Raw genomic sequence first — 25,279 nt, 5'->3', positions numbered from 1 at the left:
AAGTATAGTTTGAGCTTCTTTTTGAGCATTTACGGTCTTCTAGCCTGTCGACGATGCCCGTTGCTGCCAAAAACAAAGTTAAAGAAGCTTTGGCGAAAAAGACGAATTTCATAAGAATGCATGCTATCGTATCTTGAAATGAAACATTTAAAGATACGGTATCAAAAGCGGTGCTGGCCTAACGATGGAACTGTAGTTTCTGCCGAAACGCGCATTGCCGTCTGACTAGAGTAAGAACCAGACGAATCCTACCTTCCAAGTTTGAATCTTTAATTTCTTCTAGTAATACTCGTTATTGACATATTTGCTCCCCTATTTTCTCTTCTTCTGCCGGTTACATTTTTCCTGTGTCAAATTTCTAAATTATCCCGTTTCCCCTCCCCTACTCAGATCGGCCTCGTGAGGGGCATTTTCTGAGTCTTTCATGTCCTGCTCTCTAATGTTTTATTACACCTGATCAATAAACAAATTACAAATCCTTCCGCATTTTCGTGGTTATGATTTGCGCCTTGTAGTCTCGCTAGTCCCGCTGCGCAAGTTAATGATGTTTGATCCTTTCGATATGCATCTTTCTATACGTAGTCTACTCTCCGGCGGGACACGAAAACTGCAATTTCAAAGTTAATGGGCCACCGTAATACTTGAAAAATCTTGAAAAATCAGGGCCCGGCCCGGGATGGCCCATCGGGACCGGGTTTTGCACATTAAAATTTTGAAAGTCAAGATATTTATTCAAATTTGTTTGTGAAAATGTTTTTCAATGACACTCCGTCCTTGGCAAGCTTATTATTTGACAAAAAGTTTGTTTTTTTTCTATTGACTCGGAAAATTTTCCGAAAAGACCAGAGAACAATTCGTGAAAACCCGGGAGTGGACGGGCCGAGCAGGGCTGGGCCTTGATACCGTAAAACATATAAAGACCCTCTATTTTTTAACTTTGAGACATTTCGCAAACATTTTATCAATTGACCTATTTCTTATATCTCTTATAGGATCTGAGATAATTGAGCTCAAACTTGACTGTGCGGTGGTCCCTTCTATTACAGGTATTACAGTAATTCTGGAAAATTCCCGGCATGGCAGGTTGCAGGTATCCTTTAAAGATGAGATCATTGTATGCGTAATAACAATTTTCGCTCTTGAAATGTGTGATCTTCATAGGAATAAAAATCCCCAAGAACTCATTTGTTTTTTTTTCACCTGTCTACATACTTTCAAAACATTTCCTCTTTCCACATATCATTCGAATAATCAAAATGATTCAGTGTCCAACCGATGACACTTATCTAGCCAGCCCCGAGTTTTTAAGCTTCGCTCTGCACACACTGACATGCATCAGTCTCCCACTACATGTTCTAGGATTCTACTGTATTCTAGAAAAGACCCCCAAAACAATGGGTTCAGTTAAATTACTCCTTTTGAATATACACACATGTGGCTTTTTCCTGGATATCCTTATTACAATACTCGGGGTCCCTTATGGGATTTTCCCCGCAATGGCTGGGTATGGACTAGGATTTGTTGATTTGCCAGGCTTATGTTTGTATCTTATTGTCATGACCATTAATGCAATTTCTGTTGGAATTTTTTTGATATTCGAGAATAGATTTTTTATTTTGTTTGCTGAAAATAGTTGGTGGAGGCATTTCAGAAAACCTGTATTTGTTGCTAGTTATGCAGTCTCAGTGATCTATTTTTTACCTGCCCAATTTTTGATTCCTGAACAAGAGGGTGCAAGGAAATTTGTCTGGGAGGTAATCATTGAGGTTCAAATATCACAATTGCGCTTCGTCGCAATTTCTTGTCACAAAACTGGGTTGATTGCCAGTTTTTAATTTTTCCAAGCGTGTGTCCAAATGTAAACCGACTTAAGCGTTGATGGGTCTCTACTCAATTGGCGACGGCTACGCTGACACGGACGAGTCGTTCACAAATGGCACAATGCCAAATTTAAAATCGAGGTTCCCATTAGGAATGCACCCCGAAGACTTCGTCCTAATTTTCATTTCCCGAGAGACTTCAGTGGGCGGGAAGCCAACAAAAGTGCTATATTTCCCACAATCTTAAATTAATTTCCAGTCCCTCGGATGTCAACCAGTGTTACCCACCCATCGAAACCTGTTTGTGCTATCCTTGGATTATTCCGTAATCGCACGCTCTATTTTTATCGCTTGCGGAATGGTCCAGATTGAGATGAACGTATTTTTCTGGCTCAATGTGTACTATTTGATGATAGCCAAACCGTCAACAAAAATCTCTCAAAGAACTCAACAATTACAGAAGAAATTAGTGAAAGCTTTGTTTGTACAGGTACCTCCCTAATGCAGCCTCATCATGATATAGAGAATTTTCAGGGTATCGCTACTATCGACTTGTTCGCTATTCCCATAGCAACTGTGGTGTATATCATGAATGTCTGGTATCATAATCAAGCAATCAATAATTTAGTATTTGTTGGATTAGCTTTTCATGGAACAGCGTCAAGTTTGATAATGATTTTTATACACAAGCCATACAGAGACTTCGTTTTGAGTCCGTTTGTGAGGTTGAAGGTTCCTAATGTGCTAGTTGGAACTAAAAGATCCCCGGATTTGGGTTTTGTGGGGCCTACAGTAATTGAGGCATCTTAAAGTTGTGAATATCATAAATCGACAGTTTAAAGCGTATTTTGTATTTGAACTTACAACAACTTAGGCACCTTGAACAGTGTATAGTGGATGGATAAATAGAAATTGATTTGAAAAATAAAGTCACCTGTTTCCTCAAGAAAAATATTATTTTTTGGTTTCCACCTGCGTAGTAAAATGAGTCAAGAAATCAGGGAAACAATGGATAAATATTCAAATACCAACATTTCAGAAATCCAAAAGTTCTAGCACTCACCGTAGATCCGCTCCAATTCCACAATTAAACAAAGTTGCTACAGTAGTACTAAAATTATAACATCAAAAATCTGTCCGAAATCAAACACATACCGCCCGATGGCAATGTACCAAAAAAGCTAAACCAACAGTTCAGGCGGTTTATTGAGCTCAACGCTCCTTTAAACCCATGCTCTTTCCAAACCATGATTTATCGCTACATGATGCACCTGTTCAAATCTTTGTGCTTTTTTGGTTAGATGGTAACCTTGTGACTGACTTTTAGTAATGAACTTTTTTAGGGTAGTTGGGCTTGTATAAAAGGGTAGTAAGGGTCATGGATCCTCACTTTTCGGCTTGGCTGCAGCAATGATTGCTCTCTTCTCAATCCTCTTGGCTCTGCTGGCTCCTCAATCATCAAATGCAGCTATTTCTGGAGAGCTGAACTGCACTACCTACAATGGAACATCGGTAAAACCATGGATGCTGCCTCCTGAATAGTCTTAACTTTCAGTTCGTGTACACGCCATCCGCTGTAGCCTGCTCCAACGCCATCTCGGATGCTTCCTGCCAAGTTCTCTATCCCGCTACTGACGCTGCTATCGGATGGCCAGCTGCTGGAAATGATGCTGAACGTCCATTGGCTTGTTATACAACTGCCACTGCTACTCCAGCTGCTGTGGTCCCAGATATGGTTTCCGCTGCATTAAAGAACTGTGCCAAGACTTGTGGATTGTGTTGCAAGACTGCAGCGTATGACTGTCCAAATGTTCAGTGTGAGTTTAGATTCCTGAAACCTGTTAGGAACTGTTCCAACTAGGGCTCCAAATCGGGAATCTCAAAAATAGCAATACCAAATCACATTAGCTGTAAAACTGCATATACATTTTCAGTCCCACGCCTCAACTGTGCCACCATCACCCAATCTCAATGCATGTCTTCCCAATGGAGAACCATCATCGCTACCGACTGCCCATCTGCCTGTGGATTCTGTAACGATGGTGGATGTGTTGACGGTGTCGTTGATTGCAACAACGATCGCTCCATCTGCCAAAGTGTTGGAATGCAAGACTTTGTCAACCAATATTGCCAGAAGACATGCCAAAGATGCACCGGTTCCTCCACAGCTTCATCTGGAACCGGAGGATCGTGCACCTCATACATTGCCGATTCTAGCAGTGCTTGCGCCGCCTGGGCTACCAACGGATTCTGCACCAACACCTTCTACACAGCCGCTCAACGCAGAGCCTATTGTGCTACGTCTTGCAGACTCTGCTAGATATTTGACAAACTAGACATTCCTAACAAGACGGGTTGACGACAATCATTAGGTACAAATAGAGAGCAATCACACAAACTGAGAGATCATTGTATACTTTTAAAAACACATTTTGAGTCTGACCAACTTGGAATAAATGATTTTCTCGGAATTTTTTGTAAATTTTCTCTAACAATAATACAGACTTCATTTCCAAGATTTCCGGTTGTTTTTATCTGACAGATTTCAATTGGGTCGGAAGTTCACTCGGAGGAGGAGATCGCAGAAAACCTGAATTAATTTTTTTTTAACGAATAATCGAAAAATGATATAGCAGGATCTTTTTGTAAGGGAAAACCGTACATCCTGTAATAGAAATGCTTCTTAACTTGTAACCTTGAACCAATTTTTTTTGGTTCCTGTCAGATGTAGATATATGTTGCCAACTGGTAAAATGTTTATCATGTTTTCAGAAGTGTTTTGTCAGTCGACATATTTTTGATATCTTGCTTAGGGGACAAAAAAATCTCATACATGACAGCGCTCTTTTTGTTACATATTTTATGGTAAATTGATGAGAATTGGATGCTCTTCTGCACTGAGTTTCTACAGATTTTTAAACACAACAGACTTCTTAATAATATAGCATCAGGAGAAATGACTCGATTTCCAGATGTACACAATTTCAGAACTATTAGCTTCCCTATAGCTCCTCTATAATCGTCGACTCCATAATGCATGGCTACATTATTTGTGGTGTATTTTTGAATGAAAAAATACACCAAAAATGTTCAAAACTACACAAATTTGAAACGATGAATAGAAAATGACCATCAAGTTACAAATGCACAAGGTCCCAGAAAAAATTTAACATCATTATAACATTGAAAAAATTAGATTTTCAAATAAGGGGACACAAAAGATTTTTCAGAGTTTTTTGAAGTTACGATATGCATTTTGACAGTATACAGGGATTAGTGTTCATTGCGCAGCAATTAATGACAATCGTACATATATGACATTGGGATCCGAGAGGCTTGCGCCACCGTTGCTCAGCTGGTAGCAACGTTGCAGCTCTAACGGTGTTCCACTAGTTCAACTCTTCGAGAGGATTACATGACAAAATTTTGAGAGTATATTTTTCATTTTCTTCTTTCTTTTTAACCCATGTTTTGGAAGACTGGATAATTTATTCTGAAAAAATACATGACAAAGAAATTAATGCCAAAAATTGGAGATGTAACACATAGATCAGTTTCGTACAAAAACCAAACAACCATGCAAACCACAGTATCCCATTTGAAAAAAACTACACAAACAAACACACCTCCCTTTCTGTTCCCATGTTTCGAAACGTTGCCAAAACCAAAAAAGCTAATCCAATAGAACAATCTCTCAAGCTCACACAATCCATCCAAACCGTTTCCGATGGTTTCTCGCTCTTGATAACTTGGTGCACCTGCTGTTCAAACTTTTTGTATCTATCGAATCCAACACATCAGTTCGTTTTATTTCAGAATAATCTAGTTGGGGACATTGGGTATAAAAGAAATGGTGGGAACATGGTTCTTCACTTTTCGGCTCTGCTCCGCGGTCAACTGGAATGATTGCTCTCTTCTCGGTTCTCCTGGCTCTGCTGGCTCCTCAAGCATTAAATGCCGCAATTTCCGGAGAGCTGAACTGCACTACGTACAATGGAACATCGGTAAGAGAAATTACCTTGATTAATAAAAAACCTTAAATTTCAGTTCGTGTACACACCATCCGCCGTAGCTTGCTCCAACTCCATCTCCGATTCTTCTTGCGCCGTACTATACCCCGCTACTGACGCTTCTATCGGATGGCCAGCTGCTGGAAATGATGCTGAACGTCCATTGGCTTGTTATACAACTGCCACTGCTACTCCAGCTGCCGTGGTTCCAGATATGGTTTCTGCTGCTTTAAGGAACTGTGCGAAGACTTGTGGATTGTGTTGTAAAACTCCAGCATATGACTGTCCAAATGTTCAGTGTGAGTTTAGATTCCTGAAACCTGTTATGACCTGTTCCAACTAGGACTTCAAATCGGGCATCTCAAAAATAGCAATACCAAATCACATTAGCTGTAAAACTACATATACATTTTCAGTCCCACGCCTCAACTGTGCCACCATCACCCAATCTCAATGCATGTCTTCCCAATGGAGAACCATCATCGCTACCGACTGCCCATCTGCCTGCGGATTCTGTAACGAGGGTGGATGTGTGGATGGTGTCACGGATTGTGCCAACGATCGCTCCATCTGCCAAGGTGTTGGAATGCAAGATTTTGTCAATCAATACTGCCAGAAGACGTGCCAAAGATGTTCGTCTTCTACCACCGCTAGATCTGCAACCGGAACTGGAACCGGCACCTGCACCTCTTACATTGCTGACTCCAGCTCTTCCTGCGCTGCCTGGGCTACTAACGGATTCTGCACCAACACCTTCTACACAGCCGCTCAACGCAGATCCTATTGTGCTACTACTTGCAGACTCTGCTAGAGCAATCACTTCTACTGTAATTTGACATTCTTGACTAGACAGACGGGTTGACTGACAACTTTAGGTAAAAGTAGAGAGCAAATGCCGTAACCCGAGAGATCATTGTAATTGTTTTGAGCTTGACCGCCTTGGAATAAATGATTTTCTCACAATTTTTTTTTTTTTCAAGTAGACGATTAACTCCAAAAAGAGGAAGCAATTTAACATAAGTCTAGAAGGTTTTCAGAAAATTGGCAGACATTTTTTATTATAATGTGTTGTTTTTCAATTAGTCTACTGACCTCAAAAAGAAGCAATTGAAAAAAAAACTCTACAATGCTTTCACCTGAACTTTTTTGCTCCGAAGTATCAGAGAGATCAGACTATTTACTAAAACTACGATTCTTACAAAGCTGTGAAAATCGCGGCAACGGCTGGTGTGATTCAGAACGTTGTCGTGGACCAATCAGTCCCCCAGAAGTACCTTGTTCAAAATTCTAGGGCCGATGGCGGATTGTTATGAGCGATTTCAGAAAGATACCAAAGATTAATTACTTCGATAGTCAATAGCTCATGGAGCAAAACAACATGTTAAAATAAATTGTTAGAACAAGAAATTCTGGTGAATGAATGAATTCCTCATATGGATGTAAACAAAAAACACGACTGGTTCTGTCTTTTCAATTACTTTTATTTCAGGTTGGTCAGACAAGAAATGTAAAAAAGTAAGAAAATGTATACATAGTTACAATATGGTCGTCGTCGTCGTCTTCACCCGTGTGTCAGTCTTGTCAAGTCAGTTTGTTCAGCAAATTCTACACGTGGTTGCACAGAAGCTCTTTCTTTGAGCCTCAGTGTAGAAGGTGTTGGTGCAGAATCCGTTTCCAGCCCAAGCAGTGCAGGAGCTGCTGGAATCTGCTTGATAGGTGGAGCAGGAGCCTCCTCCTGGAACACCTGGAGAACCGGTGCTCGATCCACATCTACCGCAAGTTCTTTGGCAGTTCTGGTTGACGAATTCTTGCATTCCAACGCTTTGGCAGATGGAGCGATCGTTGGCACAGTCAACGACAGCGTCGACGCATCCTCCTTGGTTACAGAATCCGCAAGCTGACGGGCAGTCGGTAGCGATAATAGTACGCCAGTTGGGGTCGAGGCATTGGGCGTTGGTGATGGTGGCGCAGTTGAGGCGGGGGACTGAAATAGATACTCATAGAATTGTAGGCATCCTGGCGTAAAAGTGGGTTGCTATTTAATGGGCAAAACACTCGAAAGCGAAACAAAAACTCACATTGAGCGTTGGGGCAGTTATAATCGTCAGTGATGCAACAGAATCCACAAGTCTTTGCACAGTTAGACAGGGCTGCCTTCTTCATGTCAGGGTCTACCGGAGCAGGTGTCTCAGCTGCGGTGGTGAAGCATGCGATGGGTCTTCCGGCACTATTTCCCGCTGCTGGGTAACCAAGCTCGTCTTCAGTGGGGTACAGTACCTCGCATGAAGCATCAGAGATCGAGTTGGAGCAGGCAACAGCGGATGGGGTGTACACGAACTGATAATGATAAGATATAGTTTTTATAATATTTGAGACATGCTTACCATGGTTCCATTGTATTGAGTACAGTTCAAGTCACCTCCGATTTCAGCGAAAACGGTTTGTGGGACCGAGAAGGCTAGAAGACAAGACACTAGAATACTGAACATGCTCTCCGCTGAAGTGATGAGCTTGGAATGTCTTGATTCTTTTATACGGAACAAGGATCGTTTAATCAGCGGTCCGATTGATCATGATCGTGAAAAATGTAACATCAATGTTTCAAATTTAGCATGATACAGTAGTAAAATGGTGTTTGATGCTTGATTGCTCTATTTGTACAGGTTGCGAGATTCCTAAATGATTTTTGAAAGTCAAGACTGTGTTTGTATTGCTGGATACCATTTTTTTTTGTTGAACGTTTGACTTCGTGTAGGGGTACGGTATCAATAACTGACGCCTGAGATCTCCTTTTCTAATTGCTCCTCTCAACATAATTTGTATTTTTGTTCCATAACTTTTCAGAGATCTTTACATGACCAAAAAGTTCAAGAAAATTAAATTATGCAAGTTCTCCTCCCACTTCAAGAATCAAATATTCATTCAATTACTTTCCTAACTGACCACAACCAATCTATCAAGCTGTCTAGAATAATCACCTGTCAAATGCAAAGAGGGAATTCCAAGATGGACAACATACCAGTTTGTATATCTCCGTCACTTTTGACTAAAAACTTCTTCTGAGCAAAAAGAAGAAAAATAATATTTGTGTTCTCATCTGATCTACGTATCTTCTGCTTCACAGATCACAGAATATTTGCTCATTTCGCTTATTTTCTGTCTTTCATTTCATAGTCACAATGAATTTCACCTCCTACTTGGATACTCCCCAATTCCAAGCTCTCGCTCTACATCTGATGATCGGCCTCGAGATTCCCATTCATTTATTTGGAGTGTTTTGTATACTTTTTCGGACTCCAGACTCTATGAGATCTGTGAAATGGGGAATGTTGAATTTGCATGTGTGGAGTATGGGACTGGATTTGGGGGTTAGTTTATTGACGATTCCATATATTTTGTATCCTGCGTTGGCGGGATTTACACTAGGGGTGTTAACCGATTTCGATGTTCCAATGGCGTATCAAGCGTACTTGTTGGCGGTTTTGATTGGACGTGAGTTTGAAAAACGGATAAAAAATGCACCTTAAATGTAGGGTGACATGGAAGAAAGGTTGTCTCAAAATTTCGTTCATATAAGATTTCTCAAGAAACTGAACTCGTGAGCCCGTCGTTGGAGGTTCCACGCCGCAACCGGCTGAGCTACGGTAGCTGCGTGGCCGACCGATGTCACTTGGCCCGTCAACTTAGACCCAATTTAGTCCCTGTGAGAGATATCAAAAAATGCTCAACTAAAAAAATGTTTATCATAATATCAGCAATATTTTGTTAGTTGACCACTTTTTGATATCTTCTACAGGAACTGAGATAAATTGGCTCAAAGTTTGAAGTTAGGGATCATTAGGGCTTACGGCGAAATTGGTCCACAATTGTACGACCTTCTAGCACAAATCAGAAATACGGTAGACCTAAAAAAACCAAAACTTTAAAATACATTTTCAGTTCTTGGCGTCTCGATAGTAACCATATTGGAAAATCGGTACTTCATACTATTCGGTCGGGAACAATGGTGGCGTCATTGTCGTATGCCATTTCTTATTTTCAATTATATTTTTGCATTGGTCTATTTTTACCCGGCTTATTATTATTTTCCAGATCAAGCCAGTGCATTGAAGGAGGTTTTTCGAGTAAGACATTTTTTACAACAATATGTCCCATCCAAAGAGCCCCAATCAGTTTAGGGGACAATTGCAAAACCGTTCACCTGGTGGTAATGGTTTCCTTGACTTTTTCAGGGTCCTTTATTTTTTAAAGTCTGGGGAATCCCCGAAAAAAGGACCTAAAGTTCTGCGTACCCCTCTGGGTATCTATTTTCAGGGTCACTCATTTTTAGGGTCCCAAATTTTTTCCAGTCTGGGGTTCTTTTTTTTCCAGTCTGGGGTTTCTTTTTTTAAAAGGGGACGTAAAATTTTAGAGTACTATTTTAAATAGAATGAACCCTATAAATTAAGAGACCCAAATTTTTAAGTGGCCCATCGTGTCCCAATTTTGAGCAACCCTTCAACCAGAACAGAAAGCTATACTTCCAAATTTCCAGATGCTCCCCGAGCTGCCACAAGAAATCTACGATGCTCCTGTCTTTGTTCTCGCCATTGACTTTCACTATGTTGTGATTCCAGTATTTATTATGTCCAACTTATTAATCGCCGAATCCGGGTGCTTTATAATTTTGATATATGGAAATATGAATGAGAGGACCAAGAAGCTATCCTTATCCCGGCACACTATAAAAATGCAGAGAAAGTTTTTGAGAGCTCTGAATATTCAAACTGCTATCCCGCTGCTCTATCTGATGCTTCCCATGGGCTATCTAGTGACTTCTAGAATTTTTAATTTATATTTTCAATCTGCAAACAATTTGTGCTTCATCATAATTGGTCTTCACGGATTATTCAGCACCATCATCATGCTTTATATTCATGCCCCCTATCGAGAAGTGTGTAAAAAAGTGTTTCATTGCAAATTGGAAGATTATTCTAGACGATGGTCCATGGTTTCAACTGTTTTATGACTATCGCGGAAAACTAGAAAAGCAAGAGTGTGGTCTTTTTGAGACGAAGGAACCAACTAGTTTTCTTTCTGACTTACATATTTCGTGAGGTGCTCTTTTTTTTCCTCATTCCAATATAAAAACATATGTGATTCACTCCTAATTACACAACACGTTCGTCCAAAACAAAATTTTTGCAATTTTGAGTTCATGCAAGTTCCGGGTTCCCGTTACAAATCTGAGCTCAGCAATTAATGCTCTGCTGAGCATTACGCTTTGTTCCAGATTCCAAGAAAATGAATGAGTGTAGAAGTATTTTCGGTCATATGATTCATGCTCGACTAGAGCTTGATCAAGTAACAAAAATGTATCAATACTAAAAATTTAACACTTCAATGATTACCTAATCGTATCTACACACCAGGGGGCACTTTTTACGCTGAGCTTTTTTAGGAAATTGTTTCACACAGTTTTTTCCGTAACATTTCAAAGAAATAAGAGCCAATAAAAAATGAGAAACGTGGATCCACAGTATTCGCATGATGCGAATTATAGTGAATTTATTCCTCTCAAAAGATAGAGAGAAAGTACCCCAAAAGTCGAATCAGTATTAAATACAAAAAAATAGCAACATAAATCGGGATATACTAAAAACAAGGCCCCTAAAAGTAAAATCAGCCATTAAAAATTATTTTCTTAGCCTTTAAAAAGCAGGCTTACGGCGCACAAACTTAAAAATCAGACTTCGAAAAAATATTCCGTAAAATCTGTATTAGAAGGACCCCTTTAATAGAAAGGTCCCTCTAATAAAAGGGCCCTCTGTGAAAAATTACCCCTCTTCAATGTGTTTTGGAATAGGCAGATTTTTTGGCAGATTTTCATGAATTTTGAACGAAACTTCGTCGATTTTTTAATGCAAAATTTCGGAAAAAACTATCCAGAAAAATAGAAGGGCCCCCTCTAATTGAAGGGCCCTTGTGGTAGAAGGGCCCTCTGGAGGTACCTTGGAACAATAGAAGGGCCGGTTCTTCTAGTACAGGTTTCACGGAAATGAAAGTAGGCTCAGTCCTTAAAAAGTAAGCTTAGAACCCTAAAATAATGTATACCTAAAAACAATGATATCTGAAAGTCAAATTAGAAGTTACTTCAGCTGTCAAAAAGTATGCGCAGAGCTTGAAAAGACATTTACAAAATGTGGAAAAATCGCAAGAAAATTCTGAATATCTATGCAAAAAGTTCCCTTTTCTGGTAATACTTGAAGTTTGTTTTCTAAGTTTTCGATTCCCAATGTTATAAAAACATTTTCTAATGTTCATAGAACATGTGTCTCTCAACCGATTCCGGAATATTTTTACAAATTTATAAAAGCTATGTTTTTTCCAGTTTAGAATATTCTAAAAACTATCCCAATAATTTTTTTAATGTTCAAATTAGCCTTTAAAAGTATTTAAAAATCCCTATGAATTGCCTATTCAGGAAAAACAATTTCCCCTTCTTTTTTCTGAACACTTGGTGATGTTTTTCCAGTTTCGGAAACTCCAAAAACTACCCCAAGAATCATTTGAATTTACAATCAGAAATTTCGAAAAAAATGATAGTTATTTTTTTTTGAAAACGTGAAGTATATAATAACCATCGAAACTTCATCTAACGTGCTCCCGATTAGCCCAGTGGTTAACAGGGATGAATTTGAAGCAACCATCGTTGGTTCGAGTTCTCCCCAGAGCCTAGTGGTTTTTGTCAGAGTACAGTAATCGGAGGTAATCGTGGAAAAAATACGGGAAATGCCCCCTGGTGTGGGTATACGATTGAGTTCAATGATTAGCACATGATTAATCAGAAAGGGAGATGGCAAAAAATGTCTATATTTTTTTCTGGAGGTACAGTGTGCTATTCACTTTTTCAATCAATGTTTCATAATTTCAGCTTTAACGCAACATAATTCCTTAAAGATTGCCTTCAAAAAGTGTCTTGAAATTGGAAATTTTCCGTGCGTTTCCAATGAAAAATACTCCGGAAATTCCAAAATTTGGAAGTTTTGTTGTTGATATTCTATATTTTTCATGAAAACTTGCTCAATCTTCGTGATATTGATAGATTTTTATGAATTTTGAACTCAAATTCGTCAGTATGTTTCGAAAAAAATTTCGGAATAAATAGGCGGAAAAATAGAAGGGCTGGCCCTTCTAATACAAGTTTTACGGTATATTCGATTTTCGAGCTATTTAAAACGTGCCAACAAACAGACTGACAAAGAGACGCAACTTCATTTTTTTTCTGACAGCGTTAATGTATAACTATTGACTGCACACTAATTGGTTTTGTTCCTTTTCCATACATTTGAAAATCCAAAATATTCAAGCAAAACTTTCGATAGGGCTCATGAATGAACATCATAACAATTGCCGACACCCATCCATGAAAGGATATCAAAATCATACAAATATTGTTAACAGCTTGGTTATAATATTCGAATATAAAACAAAAATCTAGATACGTAGCTGGTACGAATAACACAATAAGAGGTGTAAAAATCTGTAACATTTGATTGTTTCTTTGCTCTTTGAAACTGTTTCTAAATTGAGTTAAAACTACCTGAATCCCAATAGCAATCAAAAACCTTCTTTGTAAGTGGTAGGTCCTTTGAGACATTTTCCCATTGCTTGACAGTTTTCGCATGTTTAGAATTATTAAAAAACAGTACAAATTGATTTGGGATACGGTTAATGCGCCGGTTAAAAACACGGAAAGGAAAACGTAAGAAGAATCAACAGAGAATATGAATAAGGAATCTGAGTAAGAGGAGAATGGAATGTCAGGAAACTTCTGGAAACGAAAATTTAGGAATTTTCGAGAATTTATGTATCTTACCTTTTGTATGATTTCGAACGCAATAATTTGATTGGGAGCTTGTAATAATAGAGGAATAAGAAAAGTGCAAGCCACGAAATAGTTGAAAAACAACACAAAGGGACGGATTTTTCTCCAGAGTGTGTTAATGACGAATAATAAATAAAACCGATTTTCCATAACAGACACAATACTCATGCTGACTACTGTAATACTTTTTTGAAATAGAAGTCCTGGCTTTTCTGGTGTGCAAGCAGGTTTTTTGCGGGACGGTGTACAATGGTCAGTGACTACAGTACCTTTTAAGTAAGCACCAACGGTTGACAAGCTCCGGCTACGACCCCGTGGCTTAGCTGGTAAAGCTCACAAATTCTTCCACTCTTACCTGCGAACATTGTCCCGGCGAAATACAGTTCTATACCAGCACACTTTCCAAATACCTTCAGAACTCCATTAGAATATGCAGCAACGGCAGGAAAAAATACCACAGGCTGGATCAGAACACTAAAAACAATGTCGAGTGTCATACTGCATAAATGTAAATTTAAAATGACCAATTTCACGGAACTCATAGATTTCGGAGTTTTGAAGAGGATACAGTAAGCTCCTAACATGTTCACGGGGACAGTGATGAAAGTTAAGAAGTGGAATGTACGAGAAACGAATTCTGGCGATGACAGGAGAGAATCTGTCATGTTGAATGAAAAAAATTTGATTCAGAGATTTTTGAGCATTTTCAAGAGTGATGTAAGATGTTTTCTTGTCAAAACTGTTAATTAAAAAGAGCCAGCATTTCCTGTCTGCCAAAAAAAAACAACAGAAAGATCTATGATGACGTTTGATATTTGGATTTTTGCAAACAGTGATTGTCGTCTGATTTTTTTTGAATATCTAGTTCAACTTTTCATATTTTTTAATTTTAGAAACACGTTTAGAATATCCTGTTTTTTCTGAATCCATTCATATAAAAATCGTTTTCACGTCGTCATTTTAGAGGTGGTGTGCGGTGAAAATTTTTATTGCTTCATTTTGTGCTGAAATCCATGTAGATCCCAATAAAAATAAAGAAAAAGTTCAAAAAAAATCCTTCATTGAGAAAAACGGCGTCGAAAAGTCAAAGTTGTATCTGTTGGCCTAGCAGCCAGGTGAGAGTTTTCGAGGCCAACTGCCGGTAAAAGCGCGCGAAGTTCGAATTTTTATTGATTTTCAGTGTTTTCTCTGATTTTTGTCAGGTTTTTTCATACACCTGGGAGGAAATTAACAATAAAACTTTGAAATCTTTGAAAACGGCAGAGAAAACACTGAAAATCAATAAAAAATCGAATTTCGCGCGCTTTTACCGGCAGTTGGCCTAGAAAACTCTCACCTGGCCGCTAGGCCACCAGATACACCTTTGACTTTTCGATGCCGTTTTTCTCAATGAAGGAATTTTTTTTGAATTTTTTCTTTGTTTTTATGGGAACCTACATGGATTTCTGCACCGCACACCACCTTTAAAGATTTTTATGAATATCTAGGTCAACTTTTCTTGGTAAACTCACCGGATCAACCAAGTATTCAAATAATGCGAAGAAGAATCCAATAACCGGCAAAACAAGTAAAAGGTTTTTGTAGCTTCCCATTTTATCTTTCACGAAGAAAACTGTCATAGCAATGAACAGTGTGGAGGAGAGCGCGGTGAGGTAGAACCCAAGATTCGCCATTTTTCTAGCAAACGACATCCAGTAAGAAAACTTCATGGTTACTGGAAAATGTGGAGGAGTACGATGAGGAAGCTTAGCATATTTAATATGCGTTCATCATTAGAACAACATCACCAGACACGTTATAAATGAACCGGGAAGAAATGGAAAGTGATCTATTGCTCATGATGTTTCAAACAGAAAACTTATTTGAAAAATCTATTTTTTGTAGAAGGTGGGTGGGTAGTCGCGAGCCAATAAATTTGGCTCTTTTCTAGTTTAGAGGTCCCAAAAAAGAATAGAGGTCCGAAAAAAAAATTAGAGGTCCAAAATAAAATAGAGGTCTCAAAAAAATTAGAGGTCCCAAAAAAGTTTAGAGGTCCCAAAAAAAATAGTGGTCCAAAACTTTAAAATGCACAGGAATAATGTACTAGAATTTGAATTGTGTAAGAATTTAAAGTTTTGAGGTCTTATAGCAAAATAATTGTTGATGATAAATTTTATACTTCTAATAGGCTTAGGAATGCATATTTTCTGACAATTATCTAAGTCTGAGAGACAGCATGATCCCTTCGTTCGATATGAACTTATCTGATTTTCCAAGTTCTGGTTTGTAGTTTTTTTAAATCAACGATTAATTTTGTACAAACTTTTTTAAATAAAACATTTTTCAGAAATTCGAAATTGATCTTTTTGAATTCTAGAGAAATTTCCAGTCTTCTGGAATGATTCATGCTTCCCTTTTTGATGTTGTTTTGTATTTTCATGTGATTTCTGTAACTGCAATGACGTTTGATAGTCATATTGAAATACAATATTTGGTCTGTGGTAAGAGGAAGAAAAACCAGGAAATTCGGATATCTAGTAATGATACTTATCTTAAACGAATGAGTATTTTAATTTCCTTTTTGGCTCTTTTCTAGTTTAGAGGTCCCAAAAAATTTAGAGGTCCGAAAAAAAATTAGAGGTCCAAAATAAAATAGAGGTCTCAAAAAAAAATAGAGGTCTCAAAAAATTTTCATATTAAATATGCTAAGCTTCCTCATCGTACTCCTCCACATTTTCCAGTAACCATGAAGTTTTCTTACTGGATGTCGTTTGCTAGAAAAATGGCGAATCTTGGGTTCTACCTCACCGCGCTCTCCTCCACACTGTTCATTGCTATGACAGTTTTCTTCGTGAAAGATAAAATGGGAAGCTACAAAAACCTTTTACTTGTTTTGCCGATTCTTCTTCGCATTATTTGAATACTTGGTTGATCCGGTGAGTTTACCGTAAAACCTGTAATAGAAGGGCCCACACACTGTCACGTTTTATCTCAAGTTGTGTGAAAGATATCAAAAAATTGATAACTGATAAATTGTTAACCAAAATAACAACAGTATTTCACCAGCTGACCATTTTCCGGTACCTTTCACAGGAACCGAGATAAATTGGCTCAAAGTTAGGAGACCCATCATACATAGGTTGTAAGGCATCATAATACATTAAAATTAATTTCAGTTCTTTCATTCATACAATGGTTCATTTGCATTCTTCCGATTGTCTTCATTTGAAAACTATTCCGCAAAATTCAATATGTGCGCATTAGCGGTCTACGTCGCCTTATATGGAAGCACCGTTTCAGTATTGGCTCTACAATTTGTATATCGATACTGTGCAGTATTCAAGTAGCTCATTTTTTTGTAAAACAACAATTTCAAGTATCCTGTTTCAGCCCCCGCTACATCCGAATGTTTTTCGAGGGTCCTCAATTCATATTCTCTATAATTTACATCGCATTTTTTTGCTTTTTATTTTTCATCAATGACCTAATATTCAATCAACTGGATGAATACTCAACTGAATATTTGAAAAACGACATGATGGAAAGCTATGGGGTGAATGTTACTAACGTAGCTGCGTTTGTATTAGTGGCGTATGACGAGAGTGGTCACATTCGGATCAAGAATACAGTAGGATTATTAGCAATGTCATTAGAGTTAAACATCCAATACATCATCATTATCTATTGCGCCGTTGTGATGAGCTCAAAAATGCAACAGAAATTGTCGACGTTATCGGAAAAGCTTCAGAAAGTTCACAAGCAGTTTTACTATGTACTCATTTTTCAGGTAAGTATTTTGGGTCTATCGCAGAAGAGAGGTCCTAAGTAGACCCAGTCGGCCCTATGATGGAACCATCGGTCTCAGAATCAGAGACTTATTATCTTATCCCAGGGGGTGGGACCTTGGCAAGGTTAATGGGAATATGGTCGGTTGGATGCGACCTCGGTCGTCATGTTAGGGCCGCTCTTATGATCAATGGACCGGACCCGTGGGTGGCTTTTCAGGACTGCTGGTCCTAATATGGGAAAGACAGGCCAAATGTGGGAACGACGGGCCCAACATGAGACCTCTCTTCTGGGATAGACCTGATTTTTTTTTGCTGGAAATTTTGAAAATAGTTCAATTTTCAGATCTCTGTGCCGACTGTAGCTTTATTCTTCCCGGTTTTCGTTTTGTTTTTTGTTCCATTTCTGGATATAAAAATCAGTTTTCCAACTGGCGCAATTCTCAGCTCATTTGCACTTTATCCAGCTGTAGATCTCCTAATTTTGATTTATATTTCGTCCTTTTACAACAAAGCAATGAAAGGTTTGAGAGTATTTGTATAACATTTTGATTTATTCAAAATGTTACAGATTTCATTAAATTGATATGGCGATGTGGGAAGAAAAATGACTCGCGGATCTATGCGACGTCTACAGCGAATTCTTATATGGTGAGGCTTAGAAAATCTTTTAAATGTAAAATGATTAAAGAACATTTCAGAACACAAATTTGACTTCATAAAAGCCAAAACTGAGACACGCCGGAAATTATAATTGGTTTCTATAACGAAAGCAGAAAATAATTTCCGTCCAATAGATATCACATGATTGAAATAACAAAAGTATAGGCATTACCTCATTGTCTTTCGCTGTCATTGAATAAAGTTTTCCAATTGCCATAAACACTCTAATCATGTATCTCATTTTCTGTTAGAGATATGAAAAAGTGGTTAACTAATAAAATGTTACTGATATCATGAAAAACATTTTATTAGTTGACAACTTTATGATATCATTCAAAATAAGTGAGATATATAGGCTCAAATTGGACGGTCCGGGTGATCTTCTATTAGAGTGTTTACGGTATGTTGAAATTTCTAAAGGTATGGCAAAACTCGGGTATTTTGTTTCATATGGTGATTTGGAAGAAAAAAAGGAATCGCGGAACTATGCGACGTTTACAGCGAAGTCTTATACATATGGTTCAGCTCAAAAACAGATGGATGTAAAGTAATTGTCGAATAGTTCAAAACTCAAAACTGACTTTATGAAAGCCGAGAAAATACCGGAAATTATTATGGTTATTTTTAACACAACCATAGAACAACTTCCGTCCAATACACATTACATGATTGATATAACAAACGTATACGAATTACCTCACTGTCTATAACTCCTACTGTTGTCATTAAATGAAGTTTTCCCACTGTGTTGAATTTGCTAGAGGCATGGCAAAACTCGGATTTTTTCTCACTGCATTCTGTTCATCGCTTTTCTTAATTTTGACTGTTTTTTTCGTCAAGGATAAAATGGGCAGCTACCGATATTTTTTAATGATGTTGCCTGTAATTGGCTTCATCTTTGCGTTTTGTGAGTTCATGACTGACCCGGTAAGTTTTAAAACTGAGCGGTTTGCGGAACGGAGTTTGGAGTTCCGGAACAAAAATCGACGGAATTGAAAATATTACTGTAGCTGTTAGAGTTTCTAAGAGGTTCGAAACATCTCAGAAAACCGAAAATAGTCTAGAAATAGTCTAGAAATTGACATGCAGGAGAGGGGGGAATGGGTGGCTTCCAAATATTTCAAAAATCAGAAATTTTGGAAATTTCGAAAATTTCAAAAATTCGCAAACGAAGAAATTTCAGTTCTTCCACTCTTATAACAGTGGATTCGCATTCTTCCGGCTGTCTTCATTTGAAAACTTTTCGCCATTTATCAATCTTTGTGCTTTGGGATGTTACGTGGCGTTTTATGGTAGCACAATTTCAGTGCTGACGCTACAGTTTGTGTATCGGTACTGGATAGTCTTCAGGTTGGTCCTTTAGCAAAGCTTTGGTCTCTGACGCAGAAAAGAGGTTCCAAGTTGGGATCGTCGGTCTCATGATGGGACCATCGATACCAAAGAGGTACTCCAGGGTCTCAGCGATCATAAGAGAGGCCCCCACATGACGGCCGTGGTATCATTCCTCCCATCTCGCCTATCACGGTCCCGTCCTCTTGGCCACGTTCCCGGTCAATGTGATGGCATCATGATCGGAGGAATGTGACCACAAGGGGCATGTTCTATATTCGACGGGACTGATGGTCCCATCACGAGACCGACGTGGGACCATTTCTCTGGGATAGATCTAAACACTCTTCAAAACTAATTCTTAATTAAGGCCTCGCTTTATTCGAGTATTTTTTGACGGTAAACGATTCATTTCCGCAATATTTGTCGTTTCTCTTTCATGGTTCTGTTGGTTTTCAAATGCTCTAATCTTTCATCAATTGGATGATTATTCATCAGAATATTTGGGAAAAGACATTTTGGATAAATATGGATTGATTCTGTCCGAGAAGCCGGAGTTTGTAATCGTTGCTTATGATGAGAATGGTGATGTTCGATTGAAGAACTTTTTGGGATTAATGGTGATGTCATCGTTATTGGTAATCCGGCACTTTTTTGGGGTATATCATGAAAATCTGTTTTTCAGGGCAGTCAATACGGGATAATGATTTATTGCGCAATTGTGATGAGTATAAAAATGCAAGAAAAACTATCCGTTTTGTCAGAAAAACTTCAAAAGGTGCACCGTCAATTCTATCATGTTTTGATACTACAGGTTTGCAGGAAACATCAATCTACGGGCTTTATCCCAAAAGAGTGCCCCCAAGATGGGAACATCGGTCTCATTATGGGTCCTCTCTTTTTGAATAGACCGAAATCAAAGATCTAAAAAATAAAATTCAGATCACCACACCAACATTGACCCTATTCTTCCCAGTATTTGCTCTATTTTTTGTGCCTTATCTGAATATTGAAATCAGTTTTCCAACTGGAACGATTTTAAGTACTTTTGCATTATATCCAGCACTGGATCTCTTAATTATGGTGTACATTGCTTCGTACTATAATCAGGCGCTAAAAGGTACACATTATTCATTGCATACTATTCACTGAATACTGTAATGAGTATACTAATTTTGGTCCCAATGCATAGCACACAACGACCGTATACTCTATACCGGATATGTATTCAACTGCATAATTTTCAGATTTGCTGAGAAGTTTTTGGCGAACTTTTAGAAGAAAAAACGGAGCGGTTCACATAGATCCTTCAATAAGATTGGAGACAATGAGCACCAGAATCGTAAGTGTTGGGAAAAACATTTAAAATATTTTTTTTGAATTTTCAGGGATCTACCACAATGTGAGTCCTTCAAATCCTTCCATACACAAACGGAATCACTTTGTTCCATTATAATTTTCACCCGTTACTTGTTTTCTGAAAGCTGCTTCCGTGTTCACATCACAATATGTGTTTTATTCAGTTAATATATTTAAGATCAGCAAGCTGGTGCGCCTTCGGCGCGAATTCAATTCAGTTTTTTCAATGGTTCGTGGCTCCGCTCCTCCAATTATTTCTAAAGGGTCACATAAATCTATATTTTTTAAAGCTTTTCAAAAGCGAACAGCCTGACAACAGGACACACAGACGCGTGTAGCGTTTTATTTATAAGGAAGATATCAAAAACTAAATTTAAAAAATATTTTTCAAATTAATGAACATGAAAAAATGTTTATAGAAGTTTTGTTCTGATAAGCCTCTCAAGAAGTTGAACATGTGAGCCCACCCTTTGCCTTGATTACTGTAGTCTCCGAGACACTTTAAACAATATCCTACTTGCCACAGAAGTTTTTGCCTTGACTTTGGACTCTACGTCACTCCTTCGTTTAAGTATCCTATAACCCAGATATTCATCAAACGCATATCCACTAGCTTTAGTGAGTGGCAATATCATGTCAATGATTGTTTCAAAAAATGGGATCGCCAAGATTAGAAACGATGCAATCACATTGAATATGAAAATAACCGTGGCATCGATAAGGGTCAACTGGTTTGCCTAGAAAAAGTTCGAAAATAAGGTCTAAGAATAATAATCGAACTTCACCCTTTCTAGATTCTTGTTCTTTGCTTCTTTATTGAAAAGAAAAAACTTTACAGCAATAGCCAAAGACCCTATGACAATGATACCATGTTCAACCTGAATTTCAAATACCTAATTGTAAGTTAGTCTTGAAGATGAAAATGACTGGCTTTCGGCCAAATCCTGAACTTTTTATCCGAATTCAAAATATCTCACCGTTTCCTTTGATACTATATACTGTAAAAAACATTGACCCACAAGACACGGATAGTTTGTACAGCCCAGTGGAAATCTCAATTCAAAATTGCAGATTTTGATTGGTACAAAACCCCTGCCGGGGGCTCAACCTCCTGGGTTTTGTTTACTTTATCTTACATTTGAATTCCTAATTTCAGAAATTCCCACTTTCCGTGTTTACGAAATTTCCGAGTTTTATGTTCAAAAGTTATATTTTCCCGACATCGGAATTTTTGAAAGTTTTAGTAAGTTTGAGCATAATTTTGAAATTTTCGATTCTCAGCCCTTTAGGTTCCCTATTAGCTAGGAGGTCCACGATGTTGACAGCGGATCCTCAGTCAGTCGAGACCGATCCTACGTCCTAACCCGAGAGTGTCTGCAACCTGAAATGACCCCCAATTCCCCCCAAATGTGTAAGATAAGCGGTGCAAAGGAAATAACAGTACACAAAGTATTCAAATCCAAGTTTATTAACGGAAAGGGATTTGAATAAACGGCAAAGACAACTGAATTGGGAAAAGAAAGCAAGAACAGAAAAAAAGTAAAGGTGTAGGGCTAAAACCTCCTGGGAGCTACCGGAGGAAACCTTGCTGCCTTCTAAAACTGGTACTAACAAACCAAAACGATGCCAAACGTAGAAAACTAGCTGAAAGGATAAAAAAGGTTAAACGGGACCGCATAGCGGTCAGCTCTTGGTGAGATACGAACACTCGCTTCGCCGCAGCGAAGACTGAGTAACGACGGGCGGCCGGCGCCAGTGCCGAGTGGCGCGGCGCGGTCGCTGCAACGCGGTCGTTGGCGCGTATTCAAATAATATTAATATTATTTGAGTGAAACAATGTACTTGTAATTAGAGAACGAAGAGAGATAAGAAGGGGAATGAACATAACCCGAATAAAATAATCCAGAGGGATTTTATGGGGAAAATCGGGAGACTCTGGGTTATCTCGCTTTCAGGTTGTCATTGTTCCAAAACAATGGGAAAAATTGACAACACACGACACCATAGACATGAAGCGCTCGGCAGTTCACCACACACCACTATAGGAGTCCCATGCCCCTTTGAGTTATTCAAGTAAATGTCCGAGACAGACACACACACAGACAGACAGAAAAGTTTCATCAGTAAGAAAAAGATTGTCAAAGATCGGTGAGACTCACACAAACAACATCAGAACCCAGTTTGGGATACTCGAAAGTTGAGCTCGGTAGGAAATCGGAACAAATACTGCAAACATTCGATCAAGTGTTATAACAACCACGAGAAGACTGCGAATAGTTGTAACAAGTACGTTGGGATGATATGTTGAAAATGTAACGACTGGGTCCACCAATAGGTTCATTTCATTTAAAACATCAACAGTCGTCGTCGAAAATTCTGAATTTTCGATTCTGAAAGTGTGCTAAAACCTCAATTCACCTCCAAGTCCAGCTATTCCATCAATCAAAAGTCTGAAGTAGAATAATGTCAAAGTTTCCGATTTTGTAAGCGTTCTTGATCTGAAAAAGTGTTTTATTATTCTAGATTTTCAAATATCCCTCACATAAACATCGAGTACAGCAGCCCGAAATCTATAAAAACATTTATAGAACCAAGAATGAAAATGAAAATGTCCACTAGAATATGCATAGGTACCAAATAAAGTTTTGAGTGAAAAAAAGCTTGATTAACTTTGTTTTGGGAAAAAGGAACTAATTTTTCTTCAATTAAAAAAAATTGTTTTCACTGTGTTCTGTGTTCTGCTACCAAGACATCACAAATCAAGTTTACTTCTGGGAGTATAGAGGATACTGTTTTATGACCCCCGGTATACAGTATACCGAAGATAACTTGGTCATATACAGTATACTAATAGGCGTAGTCCAGGCTCCGCCCACTAGAATCGTACTCATTTGGAAAAATCTGATTCAATCTAACTCCATTATTATGTCTTCCTATATCAATTATTTTGTCCATCCAACTACTTCTATGCCAATCCAAGTTTCCCTTCGAAACTTGCCCGTTTTCGAGTCTTTCTACCCATCCCTTCTGGAACAAGTCACCGGCTCTGGTAGATTCTTCTGTCCACACCCTAAATTTTCATTCTCTGGAATGGAAGAGAGTTCAAAGTATCAGTTGAGTCTCCGATTTGATCGTATGTCGGATAATAAGTGAGTTTTGGATTTTTTTTTCTTTTTAGAAGTTTCGGTACGCATTCTGACGCGACGGTGTACAGGGATTGGTGTCGTTCGGCCGCGCAGCTACCGTAGATCAACTGGTAGCGGCGTGGCTCCAACGCTGCGCCCACAAGTTCAACTCCTTGAGGGGTTGTTTTGAACAAAACTTCGAGAAAATTATTTTTCAAATTTCAGATTCCAATTCAAGAGCAATGGTGAGTGGGAGGTGGACGAAACGAAGAGACAGTCAAAGTCTGAAAAGGAAGATCCTATTTTCCTTCATCCCGATATCACAACTGGAAGCGAATTAATGTCCAGAGAGACTGAATTCATCGTTCCGATCACTCATAGACCTGAAGTGAAAAATACGAAGCATTTAACATCCAAAGCTGTGGCTCTGGAAACCTGCGTCAAGTACCAACCTGTATTGATAGTAGCCAAAATCCCAGAAAATGGTCAAATGGGAATCATATCTCAAGAATTCAAGTTTGACTGCTTAGCTTTTATGGCAGTGTGCAGGTATCGGGTTAGTTGATTACATACGTTATAGGCGTATAAACTTTTTTCAGAACAGTAGAGTATCCGCTATCAAATCAGAACTCAACGGATACGCTAAAAGTGCGGATAAACGAAGAATCTCTAGGATGAATAATAAGGACAAACAACGTACGCCAGCAACCCTTCCGATGGCAGAATCTGTGAACCATGCTCCTCAGCCATCCACATTCAACCACGCTCCACTGTTTCAAGCTCAAGCTCCAGGACACCCATATCAAAGCCCACACATTCCAAATTTCCAAGAACATTATCCATTCCCATCAAACGAAAACTTTTATCATCCAGTTTATCATAATACTTCTTATTCCTCCGGTGATGGTTATCCTCCTGTTTTTGATCAACTTTATTTCTGAATTGTTTCAATAAACGTACTTGTTAATCAGCTCTTCAATAGTTACAAATTTTATAGTTGAGCCTTACCATCGGGTTTGAGACCGCGTAGCTCAACCGGTAACGGTGCTGCTCCCCTGGCAAGAGATGTGCTTCGCAAAGAATCTTTTTCTTTTTCTATGCTTTTTCAATGTCACCACAAAGTTGGTCGTACGGCCGACCAGTTGAAAACATTGACGAGTGGTTGACGCCGGCCGGTCGATGTTAATTTTCGAAAAGATCATAGTCCCCACACGGCCGCCCCGCCGCCTGTTCTCTCCTCCCTGAAGAATTGACTTAAATAATTTATTTTAGGTTTTCGTAAACTTATTTCCAGAACAGGCGAGTATCAAATCAGAAATCAACGGATATGGTAAAAGCGCTG

General features: G+C 38.6%; 8 protein-coding genes across 8 annotated transcripts; 6 read left to right on the top strand and 2 right to left on the bottom strand.

Moving 5' to 3' along the window:
- Positions 1-1,256: 1,256 nt before the first annotated feature.
- Positions 1,257-2,630, top strand: CBG01403 (the record flags this gene model as incomplete). Its single annotated transcript, XM_002636105.1, has 3 exons — positions 1,257-1,754; positions 2,080-2,310; positions 2,355-2,630. The coding sequence occupies 3 exons, from the start codon at positions 1,257-1,259 to the stop codon at positions 2,628-2,630; spliced, it is 1,005 nt and encodes a 334-aa protein (XP_002636151.1).
- Positions 2,631-3,230: 600 nt separating this feature from the next.
- Positions 3,231-4,156, top strand: Cbr-phat-3 (the record flags this gene model as incomplete). Its single annotated transcript, XM_045236875.1, has 2 exons — positions 3,231-3,332; positions 3,755-4,156. 2 exons carry the CDS (start codon positions 3,231-3,233, stop codon positions 4,154-4,156), a joined length of 504 nt encoding a protein of 167 aa, XP_045091829.1.
- Positions 4,157-5,722: 1,566 nt separating this feature from the next.
- CBG01405 lies at positions 5,723-6,666 on the top strand (the record flags this gene model as incomplete). Its single annotated transcript, XM_045236874.1, has 2 exons — positions 5,723-5,824; positions 6,247-6,666. 2 exons carry the CDS (start codon positions 5,723-5,725, stop codon positions 6,664-6,666), a joined length of 522 nt encoding a protein of 173 aa, XP_045091830.1.
- Positions 6,667-7,425: 759 nt separating this feature from the next.
- On the bottom strand, positions 7,426-8,319 carry Cbr-tag-293 (the record flags this gene model as incomplete). Its single annotated transcript, XM_002636108.1, has 3 exons — positions 7,426-7,814; positions 7,909-8,167; positions 8,215-8,319. 3 exons carry the CDS (start codon positions 8,317-8,319, stop codon positions 7,426-7,428), a joined length of 753 nt encoding a protein of 250 aa, XP_002636154.1.
- Positions 8,320-9,009: 690 nt separating this feature from the next.
- On the top strand, positions 9,010-10,838 carry CBG26991 (the record flags this gene model as incomplete). The annotated part of the gene is made up of 3 exons (XM_045236873.1): positions 9,010-9,322; positions 9,770-9,954; positions 10,365-10,838. 3 exons carry the CDS (start codon positions 9,010-9,012, stop codon positions 10,836-10,838), a joined length of 972 nt encoding a protein of 323 aa, XP_045098010.1.
- A 2,265-nt stretch (positions 10,839-13,103) lies between these two features.
- CBG01407 lies at positions 13,104-14,362 on the bottom strand (the record flags this gene model as incomplete). Its single annotated transcript, XM_002636109.1, has 4 exons — positions 13,104-13,352; positions 13,413-13,643; positions 13,689-13,874; positions 14,054-14,362. The coding sequence occupies 4 exons, from the start codon at positions 14,360-14,362 to the stop codon at positions 13,104-13,106; spliced, it is 975 nt and encodes a 324-aa protein (XP_002636155.1).
- Positions 14,363-16,428: 2,066 nt separating this feature from the next.
- Positions 16,429-20,572, top strand: CBG01408 (the record flags this gene model as incomplete). The annotated part of the gene is given in 5 exon segments (XM_002636110.1): positions 16,429-16,581; positions 16,583-16,612; positions 16,853-17,020; positions 17,023-17,463; positions 20,396-20,572. Coding segments are annotated over 5 exon segments (969 nt in total), but the record flags the coding sequence as incomplete, so codon positions are not given.
- A 3,165-nt stretch (positions 20,573-23,737) lies between these two features.
- Cbr-tbx-35 lies at positions 23,738-24,878 on the top strand (the record flags this gene model as incomplete). Its single annotated transcript, XM_002636111.2, has 3 exons — positions 23,738-23,961; positions 24,163-24,493; positions 24,537-24,878. 3 exons carry the CDS (start codon positions 23,738-23,740, stop codon positions 24,876-24,878), a joined length of 897 nt encoding a protein of 298 aa, XP_002636157.2.
- Between the last annotated feature and the right edge of the window lie 401 nt (positions 24,879-25,279).

Source organism: Caenorhabditis briggsae (assembly GCF_000004555.2).
Source record: "Caenorhabditis briggsae complete genome, chrV, whole genome shotgun sequence".
NCBI classification, from domain to species: domain Eukaryota; kingdom Metazoa; phylum Nematoda; class Chromadorea; order Rhabditida; family Rhabditidae; genus Caenorhabditis; species Caenorhabditis briggsae.
This window is presented reverse-complemented; position numbering and strand designations above follow the sequence as displayed.